The sequence below is a fragment of the Melospiza georgiana genome, chromosome 29 (assembly GCF_028018845.1).
Source record: "Melospiza georgiana isolate bMelGeo1 chromosome 29, bMelGeo1.pri, whole genome shotgun sequence".
Classification (NCBI taxonomy): domain Eukaryota; kingdom Metazoa; phylum Chordata; class Aves; order Passeriformes; family Passerellidae; genus Melospiza; species Melospiza georgiana.
Window position 1 is genome coordinate 5614171 of NC_080458.1, and position 12565 is coordinate 5626735.

General features: G+C 52.2%; 1 protein-coding gene across 1 annotated transcript in view; it reads right to left on the reverse strand.

The window, feature by feature from the left end:
* LRP1 (LDL receptor related protein 1) overlaps window positions 1-12565 on the reverse strand; it is a 129138-nt gene that overhangs the window by 106834 nt on the left and 9739 nt on the right. Inside the window, exon 2 of the mRNA XM_058042204.1 lies at window positions 507-629. Coding sequence (XP_057898187.1) covers window positions 507-629 — 123 coding nt within the window. The remainder of the gene's footprint in view (window positions 1-506; window positions 630-12565) is intronic.

The following is a 12565-nucleotide window of genomic DNA, read 5'->3' on the forward strand; positions in this document are numbered from 1 at the left end:
ATGGATGGATGGATGATGGATGGATGGATGGATAAGGGATGGATGGATGGATGGATGGATGGATGGATGGATGGATGGATGGATGGGGGATGGATGGATGGATGGGGGATGGATGGATGGATGGATGGATGGATGGATGGATGGATGGATGGATGAGGGATGGATGGATGAGGGATGGAGGGATGGATGGATGGATGGATGGATGGATGGATGGATGGATGGATGGATGGAGGAGGGATGGATGGATGGATGGATGGATGGATGGATGGATGGATGGATGGATGGATGAGGGATGGATGGACGGATGGACGGAATGGACACCTCCCACCCAAGGGGCTGCAAGGCAAGCTGAGGTAGAACATTGTGCAACGTCTGCCTGGGGTCCTGTAACACCCATGGAGAGATGGAGCAAACCCAGAGGAAGAGGAAGAGGAAGAGGAAGAGGAAGAGGAAGAGGAAGAGGAAGAGGAAGAGGAAGAGGAAGAGGAAGAGGAAGGCATACATACATATCTCGGGAGATTCATCCGAGCCATCGGGACAATCCTTCTCCCCGTCACAGCGCCAGCCCTTAGATATGCACGTGATCTGATCTTTGCATGCAAACTGTTTGGGGCTACAAGTCTTCGGTGCTGGATGAAAAAAAAAAGAAATAAGGATAATAAACAACATCAGTTTTCTTCCCAAGGACAAGTTGTTTCAAAAAAAAAAATCAAATTTCAATTAAAGGCCAAGATTGGTTTGGGTTTTTTTTTTTGTTTTTTTTTTTGAGGGGATGATTTCTTTCCTATGGCTTGGCAGAAGTTTGAGCCCGGCACCGGATCCATCAAGCTTGCCCCTAAGGAAAGGAGGAAATTTAAGCTGGAGCATTAATTACACCGGGAGAAAACAGGAGTCGGGCGCTGTGATGCACTCGCAGATTTTAAAGATCATTTAACTTGGATGAATTAGCTCCTGGGAGCCAGAGGCGCTTCGTTTTCTGTGCTAGGCAAGAGAAAAAACAGGGCAAAAAACAAGAAAAGCCAAATGAGAACAAATTAAAAAGTAATAGTTTTTTAAATCATGAGGACAGCAGCGGGATGGGGATCCATCCATCCCATGGATGGACCCCAGGGAAGGCTGACCCCACATTCCTCATGGGACAGGGAAAAGGGACAGAGGGAAAAACTGCAGGAAAAGCCAAAATCCAGAGTTTGGGGAGGGAGAAAGGCTGGGAAGAGGCTCCTGGCCGTACCTTGGGGGGGGTCATTGCAACCCCCAAACATCGGCTGCAATCAGGGGTCATTGAAATGGGGGGCAATGAAATGGGGGGGATCATTGCACCCCCCAAACAAGGGCTGAAATGGGGGTCACTGAAATGGGGAGGGTCACTGAAATGGGAGGGGTCATTGCACCCCCCAAACATGGGCTGAAATGGGGGTCACTGAAATGGGGAGGGTCACTGAAATGGGAGGGGACATTGCACCCCCCAAACATGGGCTGAAATGGGGGTCACTGAAATGGGAGGGGTCATTGCACCCCCCAAACATGGGCTGAAATGGGGGTCACATCCATGGGGGGGGTCACTGAAATGGGAGGGGTCATTGCACCCCCCAAACATGGGCTGAAATGGGGGTCACTGAAATGGGAGGGGACATTGCACCCTCTCAAAAGGAGAGGCTGCAATGGGGAGTCACTGAAATGGGGGGCACTGAAATAGGGGTCACTGAAATGGGGGGGGGGTCACTGCCATGGGAGTCACAGCCATGGGGATCACTGCCATGAGGGGGGCATTGCACCCTCCCAAAAGGAGAGGCCATAATGGGGTCGGTCACTGAAGTGGGAGTCACTGAACCACGGGAGGGTCACTGCCATTGGGGGGGGGTCACAGCCATTGGGGGGGGGGTCACAGCCCTGGAGGAAGGGGGGGCACTGAAATGGGGGTCACAGCCATGGGGTTGTCACTACCATGGGGGGGGTCACTGTCCAGCCCCAGCCCTGGGGGTGGCCGGAGCTCTTGCAAACCCAACACAACTGTGAGCCCTTGTTCACCACACACGCAATTCCCGAAACATTCATCTCGTGGCATCCCTGCTCTCCTGCCAAATTCCCCTCTCCCAGGATCCACTTCACTTCCTGCCCAGCCCGGGAAAGGGGGGGGATCTGTGATCTGTGATCTGTGCCTGCATCCTCCTCCGGCCAGGGGGCTGCTCCTGTGGAGCACAGGAGCCTGAGATGGGAGAGGATGAGGATGATGCTGTCCCTAATCCCCATCCCATCCCTGAAGGGTGGGAGGACACTTCCCACCCTGTCACAACCCTCAGGGCTTTGCCTGATGCTGTTTGCTGTGCTGGGAGTGTGGCTCCTCCTGCCAACCTGCTTCTCCTGCCTCCTTTCCTCCCTTCCTCACCAGCGGCGTGGGAGCTGCTGCTCGGCTCTGCCAAGATGGAGACTGGACAGATTAAAATGGATGAAGCATCCCTGGCCTTCCTCTCCACCTTCCCAAGCCTGTCCACCTTTCCTTTCCTCCCACCATGCTCAGGGAAAGGATCCTCTGCTCCAAATCCAGCCCTTCTACCCCATCTTCACACAGAGCTCATCTGACACCTCAATCTCCCAGCCACAGGCACATCCAGGGCAGGATTCATTAAGAAAACTTGGCCTTCCCTTGGCCTTCTCCTCCACCTTCCCTGTCCCCTTTCCCTTTCCTCCCACCAAGCTCAGGGACAGGATCCTCTGCTCCAAATCCAGCCCTTCCACCCCCTCTTCACACAGAGCTCATCTGATGCCTCCATCTCCCAGCCACAGACTCATCCAAGAGTCTCATCATTCATTATTCATTAAGAAATCTTGGCCTTCCCCTCCACCCTCCCTGTCCACCTTTCCCCATCCTCCCATGAAGCTCAGGGACAGGATCCCCTGCTCCAAATCCACCCCCTCTTCACCCAGAGCTCATCTCTTCATCACAGAGCTTCCATCTCCCAGCCACAGGCACATCCAGGGCAGGATTCATTAAGAAAAACTGGCCTTCCTCTCCACCTTCCCTGTCCCCTTTCCTCATCCTCCCATCAGGCTCAAGGACAAGATCCTCTGCTCCAAATCCAGCCCTTCCACCCCCTCTTCACACAGAGCTCATCTGACACCTCCATCTCCCAGCCACAGGATTCATTAAGAAAACCACAGCAAAGAGCTGAGACTCTCTTGGATTTCCTTCTCCTCCTCATCCTCCCAGGTCTGCAGCAGCCACAGCGTGACCTGTGGCTGTGGCAGCCACTGCAACCCACAGGTTTCACTTCCCAAAGGAGCAGGCAGAGCTAAAGGAGGGCAAATCCATGGGAAACCCATTGCCAAGTGGTTGTTTGTGGGATGGGAAACCAGGAGCTTGTTTTGTACTGGAGACAGCAATCACAGAATTCCCAGAATCACAGGATCACTGGGTTGGAAGAGACCTTAAAGATCATCAAGTCCAACCCAGCCCCAACACCTCAACTAAACCCTGGCACCCAGTGCCACATCCAGGTTTGTTAAACACACCCAGGGATGGTGACTCCACCACCTCCCTCTGCCCTGGGAATTCCCAAAATTCACAGAATTCACAGAATGACCAGGTTGGAAGAGCCATCGCTCAGCACCAGCACCTCCATGCTGAGCATCCCCAGCTCCAGGACCAGGGCAGGAACACGTGGGATTCCTTCCAAGCACTGACACCATCCTGAGGACACCTGTCCTTCCAGACAGGAGCTTCTAAATCTCTGGGTCTCCTTTTCTCCAGGCTGAACACCCGCAGCTCCCTCAGGGTTCCTCACAGGGTTTGTGAGGAACCCTCAAGCCCCTCTCCAGCCTCGTTGCCTCCTCTGGACCTGCTCAAGCATCTCAACGTCCTTCCCAAATTGAGGGGCCAGAAGCGGATAGACCACTTGAGGTGACACCATCCTGAGGACACCTGCCCTTCCAGACAGGAGCTGATCCATGCAGGATGACTCCAGAGAGCTCCTCACCACCACAGGGCACCCAAATCCATCCAAACCCATTCCCAAGCACAGGAAGAACCAGAGGCACCACCAGAGCTCAGCTGCAGCCTCACCAGTGCTGAGTTCAGGGGCACAATGACCTCCTGGTCTTGCTGGATGACTCCTTCTACCATTCCTGGAGCCATGATCTCCATGCTGAGCATTCCCAGCTCCAGGACCAAGCACTGACACCACCCTGAGCACACCTGCCCTTCTACCCATGCAGGATGACCCCAGAGAGCTCCTCACCACCACAGGGCACCCAAATCCATCCAAACCCATTCCCAAGCATGGCAAGAGCCAGCAGCAACACGGGTGTGGCACGGCCACCATGGCTCAGGTGTGACCTCACCAGTGCTGAGTTCAGGGGCACAATGACCTCCTGGTGCTGCTGGCCACACCATTCCTGAGCAGGGATGCTGGAAGGAGCCATCACTGAGCACCAGCACCTCCATGCTGAGCATCCGCAGCTCCAGGACCAAGCATTGACACCATCCTGCCCTTCCAGACAGGAGCTGATCCATGCAGGATGACCCCAGAGAGCTTCTCACCACCACAGGGCACCCAAACCCACCCGAAATCATCGCCTCCACCATTCCCACCCAAACTCATCCCCTCCACCATTCCCGCCCAAACTCATCCCCTCCAGCATTCCCACCCAAACTCATCCCCTCCACCATTCCCACCCAAACTCATCCCCTCCACCATTCCCACTCGAAATCATCCCCTCCACCATTCCCACCCAAACTCATCCCCTCCACCATTCCCACCCAAACTCATCCCCTCCACCATTCCCGCCCAAACTCATCCCCTCCACCATTCCCACCCGAAATCATCCCCTCCACCATTCCCACCCAAACTCATCCCCTCCACCATTCCCACCCAAAATCATTCCCTCCACCATCCCCACCCAAACTCATCCCCTCCACCACTCCCACCCAAACTCATCCCCTCCACCATTCCCACCCAAACTCATCCCCTCCACCATTCCCACCCAAACTCATCCCCTCCACCATTCCCACCCAAACTCATCCCCTCCACCATTCCCACCCGAAATCATCCCCTCCACCATTCCCGCCCAAACTCATCCCCTCCACCATCCCCACCACGGGAAGAGCCACAGGAACCACAGCTCAGAGCAAGGCGAGGATGGACGGCGATCACTCCCGAGGCTCCTCAGCATTCCCTGCTCACTCCCTGCCCTGGCACAGCGTGTTCCACAGCGGGTACAACACCCTCAGTGCCAGGTGGACAATCAGAGAAGGTGTCTGTGTTCATGCATCCCTCTCCCAGAGCCAAAACTCCCTTCAGCAGCGGGGATGGGGAATAAAGGAGCCTTCATCCCACACAATGGGCGGCTCAGAGCGGGGCTGGGGCAGCTGCAGGGGCACGTCCCTGCCTTGGCAGCCAGAGGAGAGAGACCCCGGCTCAAAAGGGACAAAACCGCGCTAAAAACGCAGCAGAAGTTTGTCAAAATAGGTGAGAGAGGAAGGGGAAATAAACACACCCAAAGGAGGGTCCGAAAGCAGAAAAAACGGCACTAAAATGTGGCCGAAAAAAATTAAAAGGGATAGGAAAAGTGGAGAAATAAAAGGGTCTCAAAACAAAAAAAAGAAAGGGCCGAATGATGAGTGGGATGGTGGGAAAATAAACACACCTAAAGGAGGGTCCAAAAAGAGAAGAAATGACATTAAAATGTGGTCAAAAAAACATTAAAAGGGACAGGAAAAGTGGAGAAATAAAAGGGTCTCAAAAAAGGTACATAAGAAAAGGGCCCCCAAAAAGGCACAAAATGAAAGAGGTCCCCCCAAAAAAGGGCTACCCCAAAAAAAGGGCCAAAAGATGATGGGAAAATAAACACCTAAAGGAGGGTCCAAAAAGAGAAAAAATGGCATTAAAATGTGGCAAAAAAAAACATTAAAAGGGACAGGAAAAGTGGAGAAATAAAAGGGTCTCAAAAAGGGCCTTACCCCCCAAAAAAGGGCCAAAAGATGATGGGAAAATAAATGCAGCCAAAGGAGGATCCAAAAGGAGAAGGAATGGCATTAAAATGTGGTCCAAAAAAAAAATTAAAAGGGACAGGAAAAGTGGAGAAATAAAAGGGTCTCAAAAAAGGCACATAAGAAAAGGGCCTCCAAAAAGGCACGAAATTAAAGAGGAACCCAAAAAAAGGCCCTACCCCAAAAAAGGGCCAAAAGATGAGGGGAAAATAAACACCCAAAGGAGGGTCAGAAAGGAGAAAAAATTTAACTAAAATGTGGTCAAAAAAGGGAGAGGAAAAATGGAGAAATAAAAGGATTTCAAAAGAGAGCCTACCCCCAAAAAAAGGGCCAAAAGATGAGGGGACAGTGGGGAAATAAATACACCCAAAGGAGGTTGCAAAAAAGGAAGAGTGGAGAAATTAAAGGGTCTCAATTCATGGCCACTTTTCCCAAAAGGAAAAGTGGAGAAATTCAAGGGTCTCAATTCATGGCCACTTTTCCCAGTCAGAGCTGAGCCCCTGTGGGACCTTCCCAGCTTGGAATTTGTGACACGAAACCTCGGAGTCACCCAAGACACAAAGTCAACCACAAAATCCACCAAAACCACATCAGCCTCTGGAGGCTTCATTTCTCTCCCCCACATCATCCAACCTCTGTCCCCAAACTACAGAGAAAAACAGGATTTGTTCCCTTTTTTCTGTGTTTTCAGAACTTCCAGGGTCCTGGAGTTCCCTGGGCTGCTGGAGCTCCAGGCTGATCCTCAAACCCCAAAACCAGCAAATTTTCCGCCTCCCAAAAGCTGAACTAAGTAATAGAGACGTTTAAAATACCAAACCCTCAGGTTTGAGGCACATTTTTCCAGGGGGGAAATGGGAAAAGGAAAGGCTCAGCTGTTTGTTTTGCATTTAAGCACACCATCCCAAAACAGTTCAAATGCATTTTTGCCATTCTTCCATCCGGCCCCCCTCGGAAAGGGGAAGATTCAAACCAGATCCCTGCTCTGGAGCTTCCAGGACCTCAGGGCTCCAGGCCATTCCCACAGGTATGTGGTGGAGCTGGGGGATGGGGACAGCCCATTGCTGAGTAAATATTGACTTTAAAATACGGTTTTTCCCCCCCTTTTTCCCCTTCCAGTCGGACTATGGAATCACGAGGCATTCACCTTCCTCAAACAAACAACAAAAAAAATTATTTGGAGAAGGAAAACCTGGCTCTGCTGTGCCAGGGGTGTTGGGATGGCAGTTCTGGGACAGACTCTGGATGTGGGGGCTCAGATGGGTCCTGGACAGGGTCCGCTCTGATTCTGCCCCTTTTTGGAACCCCCTCAAGGAGACAACAACAAATCCAAGCAGAACCAAACCCCCACCATCGCCTCAGCCCCACCATTCCAGTGCTTCTCTGGTTTCCCATCCCTGATTTCCACCAGCCCTGACCAAGGGATGATGCTGGTGGGAAGCAGCTGCAAGATCCCACCTGCCCCCAGACCCATCCTGGGGTACAGGCAGGGCTGTCACCCCCCCCTTTCACACCCCAGAGGGACAGACAGGATGAGCTCACCACCCTCTCCTCACCCCCAAATCCCACCAGCACATCCCTGTCCCTTTCCCACTCATCCTGTTCCACAAATTCTCCCATTTTTGCCCACCTGGACATTCCCCATGGCAAGGGACACCCATGGGGACACCCATGGGACATGGATTAGGAGCCACTGGATCCCTGCATGGGATGGGGAGATGCCATCCCAATGTCCCCCTTGGATGTCAAGCAAGAGGTGACAACTCCAGGGTCCCCAGCTCCCCTTTCACACCCCAGAGGGACAGACAGGATGAGCTCACCACCCTCTGCTCACCTCCAAATCCCACCAGCACATCCCTGGCTCTTTCCCACTGGTCCTATTCCAGATTCTCCCATTTTTGCCCACCAGGACATTCCCCATGGCAAGGGACACACATGGGGACACCCATGGGACACCCACGGGACACCCATGGGACATGGATTAGGAGCCACTGGATCCCTGCATGGGATGGGGAGATGCCATCCCAATGTCCCCCTTGGATGTCAAGCAAGAGGTGACAACTCCAGGGTCCCCAGCCCCTTTGTCACACCCCAGAGGGACAGGCAGGGCTGTCATCCCCCTGGTCACACTCCAGAGGGACAGGAAGGATGAGCCCAGCACCCTCTCCTCACCCCCAAACCCCACCAGCACATCCCTGTCCCTTTCCCACTCATCCTGTTCCACAAATTCTCCCATTTTTGCCCACCTGGACACTCCCCATGGCAAGGGACACCCATGGGGACACCCAAGGGACAATCATGGATTGGGAGCCACTGGATCCCTGCACTGGGACGGGGAGATGTCAATCTCCCAATGTCCCTCTTTGGGGACAAGCAAGAGGTGACAACTCCAGGGTCCCCAGCTCCCCTGGTCACACTCCAGAGGGACAGGCAGGATGGGCCCAGCATCCTCTCCTCATCCCCACATCCCACCAGCACATCCCTGGCTCTTTCCCACTCATCCTGTTCCACAAATTCTCCCATTTTTGCCCACCTGGACACTCCCCATGGCAAGGGACACCCAAGGGACAATCATGGATTGGGAGCCACTGGATCCCTGCACTGGGATGGGGAGATGCCATCCCAATGTCCCCCTTGGATGTCAAGCAAGAGGTGACAACTCCAGGGTCCCCAGCCCCTCTGTCACACCCCAGAGGGACAGGCAGGATGAGCCCAGCACCCTCTGCTCATTCCCAAATCCCACCAGCACATCCCTGTCCCTTTCCCACTCATCCTGCTCCACAAATTCTCCCATTTTTGCCCACGTGGACATTTCCATGGCAAGGGACACCCATGGGGACACCCAAGGGACAATCATGGATTGGGAGCCACTGGATCCCTGCACTGGGACGGGGAGATGCCAATCTCCCAATGTCCCTCTTTGGGGACAAGCAAGAGGTGACAGCTCCAGGGTCCCCAGCACGGGCACTGGGATGGAATTCCCATCATCCAGGACCTGCCTCCAAAGCCAGACAAAGAAACAGAGCGAGGATGTGGGGGGGGACAGGGAGGAGGAGGAGGAGGAGGAGGAAGGACGGGCGAGTGCATCCCGAGGGAGGCGGGAGATGGAGGCAGGAGCTGCCCACAGCATCGCCGAGAAGGGGGAAGGGGGATTAAAAATGATATAAAAATGATATAAAAATGGTATAAAAACGATATAAAAATCACACTGCGGCTCCCAGGGCTGCCTCCTGCATCACCTGACTTCAAACGCATCCGGGGAGGAGGCGATTTCCATCAGGAAATGTGCGAGGAATGCGCTGCCCCCTCCCCATCCCGCCCAGCCCCTTCCCCTCCCGCTCCCCGGGCTCCAGCAGCTCCGCCGCCCTCAGATGAAATCCATTAAAAAGAAAAAAAAAAAAAAAAAAAAAAGGAATAAAGGAAAGATTTGCATTTTAAACCAAATTCAGGAGCCGTGCTGGAGCGATCCCCGCCTCCAGCCCGCAGCAGAACGAGCAGAAAAATGGAAGGAGATGGAGCCGGATGAAAGGAAAGCTTTGGTATTGTCAGAAATGAGGGTAATAATAAAAGAAAAAAAAATAAAAAGGAAAAAAATAAAAAAGAAATAAATAAGAAATAAAGATAAGATAAAAAAATAAAAATAAATAAAAATAAGAAATAAAAATAAAAGGAAAAGAGAAAAAAAGTAAAAAGAATAAAAGGAAAAAGAAGGGAAAAAAAAGAAAAAAAGAAAACAAGAAAACAAGAAGAAAAAAGGAAACAAGAAAAAAGGAAAAAGAAGAAAAAAAGAAAAAAGAAATAAATGATAAATAAAGAAAAAAGAAAAGAAAAGAAAAAAGAAAAAAAAAGAAAAAAGAAGAAAAAAGAAGAAAAGAAGAAAAAAAGGAAAAAAAAGAAAGAAAAAAAGAAAAAAAATAAAAAAGAAGAAAAATAGAAAAAAGAGGAAAAGGAAAAAAGAAAACAGAAAAAAGAAAAAAGAAAAAAAAAAAAACAAGAAAAAAGAGTAAAATAAAACAATAAAGAAAAAGAAGAAAAAAAGAAAAAAAAAGAAAAAAAAAAGAAAAAAAAGATTAAAAAAAGAGCTGGATCATCCAGACCGTGGTGGGGAGGGGCAGCTTCAACCCCACAGCCAAGGCAGATTCAAGGGAGAATCCCATTTTTTGAGTATTATTCTTTTTGCAGCTTATCTGCAATTTAAATGAAAAAAAAAAAAAATGCGAGGTGGGGTGGGGAGAGGAAAAAAAGGGGAAGAAAAAACCATTTACAGCCAGGAAAAATGGGCTTAAATCCTCCGAGGGCAGTTGGACGGGGTTCAATCCCTGCCAGGGTGCCCTGTGCGCCCTTTTTTTCCTTCCTCAGAGGATGGATGGGGAGGAAGGAAAAAAGGAGACCCCACCTCCCCTACCTGGGAGCCTTAATCCCAGAGGGATGTTTATACCCTGAGCAGAGCGGGGAACCCAAACAGGATCCGCCGTGGTTATTTATGGCCGGTGGCTGGAGCTGATAAGGCTCCCTCCAGAGCCCTGGAATAAAGCAATTCCACAGGATAGATTAATAGGCATTTCATCCCAGCAGCTGGAAGGGAGGGAGGATGGGGAGAGGAGAGGAGAGGAGAGGAGGCTGCCAGGGGCTTGGTGGGGCAGGAGGGTCTGTGCTTCCTCCCAGCAGGCCCGGGCATCAGCTCGCCAAGGCTTTCAAAGGGTTGGAGCGCGGCCAGAACCATTGGCCTTAATTCATTAGTCAACTCAATTTCGCTGCCTCCGCAAATAAGGACTTTGTCTGGGACGGGGAAACGGAGCAGAGCAGCTATTGTGCCCTGGGAGCGGGCAGAAAGGGCCCTTTGAGAGGACACTCTGCTGGAATAAAAGTCACTTTTATCCCAGAATAATTAGCATGCTCTGAGTACGCTAATTATTCCGGCATAAAGGGACTTTTATTCCCGAGCAGAGCGGGAAGCTGCTCTGGATTCGGCTCCACCTGCTCCGTGTGAACGCAGCCAGGGATGATCCAGCTGGGATTTGGGATCCTCAGGGTGGATTTGGGATCCTCAGGGTGGATTTGGGATCCTCGGGGTGGATTTGGGATCCTTGGGGTGGATTTGGGATCTTCAGGGTAGATTTGGGATCCTCAGGGTAGATTTGGGATCCTTGGGGTGGATTTGGGATCCTTGGGGTGGCCAAACCTGTGGCTCCTCACTGTGGCTCCCAATCCATGGGATTTGGGATCCTCGGGGTGGATTTGGGATCCTTGGGGTGAATTTGAGATCCTTGGGGTGGATTTGGGATCCTTGGGATGGATTTGGGATCCTTAGGGTGAATTTGAGATCCTTGGAGTGGATTTGGGATCCTCAGGGTAGATTTGGAATCCTTGGGGTGAATTTGGGATCCTCGGGGTGGATTTGGGATCCTCGGGGTGGATTTGGGATCCTTGGGGTGGTCACACCTGTGGCTCCTCACTGTGGCTCCCAATCCATGGGTGTCCCTTGCTATGGGGAGTATCCAGGTGGGCAATAATGGGAGAATGTGTGGAACAGGACCAGTGGGAAAGAGCCACCCCAACCAGAGCAGGGTCACCCCTCAGGAGATGCTCTGAGAGGCTGGAGAACATCAAGGCATGAGGAGATGGAGCTTCAGACCTGTTCCAAACCTCCAGGTCACCTCCTGATGTTCCCTGGGGATGTGGGTTCCCAGAAGATGCTCTGAGAGGCTGGAGAACATCAAGGCATGAGGAGATGGAGCTCCAGACCTGCTCCAAACCTCCTGATGTCCTGGATCCCACTGGGGAACCCTGATTTTGCTGTTTTTAACCTCTGTAAGTTGCAGGGAAAGAGAATTTAGGATTTTATACAGCTGAAAGAATGTAGGGATGGGCATCAGAGCAGCCAGGGAGGACAGGACGGTGCTGCTGAGTAAACCAGACTCCAAATTCACTTTTCCCAGAGGAAAACACGCTGCAGACCGGCAGAGGAGAGGCTTCACCCCTGTAAGTTGCAGGGAAAGAAAATTTAGGATTTTAAACAGCTGAAAGAGCAATGGGACGGGCATCAGAGCAGCTGGGGATGAGAGCGCAGCACTGGTGACCAAACCAGGCTCCAAATTCACTTTTCCCTGGGGAAAACACTCTGCAGGCCAGCAGAGGAGAGGCTTCACTGGCTTTAACCTCTGGAAGTTGCAAGGAAAGAAAATTTAAGATTTTATACAGTAGAGACAGGCATCAGAGCAGCCGGGGAGGAGAGCACAGCACCGGTGACCGAACCAAGCCCCAAATTCGCTTTTCCCGAGGGAAAACGCGCTGCAGGCCGGCAGAGGAGAGGCTGAGCGAGCCCATCTGGAAGGGCCGGGGCTGCGGCAGGAAGCGGAGCCTCGGCCGCGGGCACCGACCCAAGGATGCGCGGCCGGACCGGGCGGAGGCGGCGGCGGCGGCGGCACCGCCCCCGTTCCACGCCCGGTGCCCCGGAGCAGCCGCCCCGAGCGCGGGGAAGGCGGCTGGAGCGGGAAGTATTAAAGCCAAGTGCTTCCTTTTGCAAACAATAAAAAAGCACCGCGATACCCGCCGGGAGGAAATGTTTCACAGCTTTTTCCT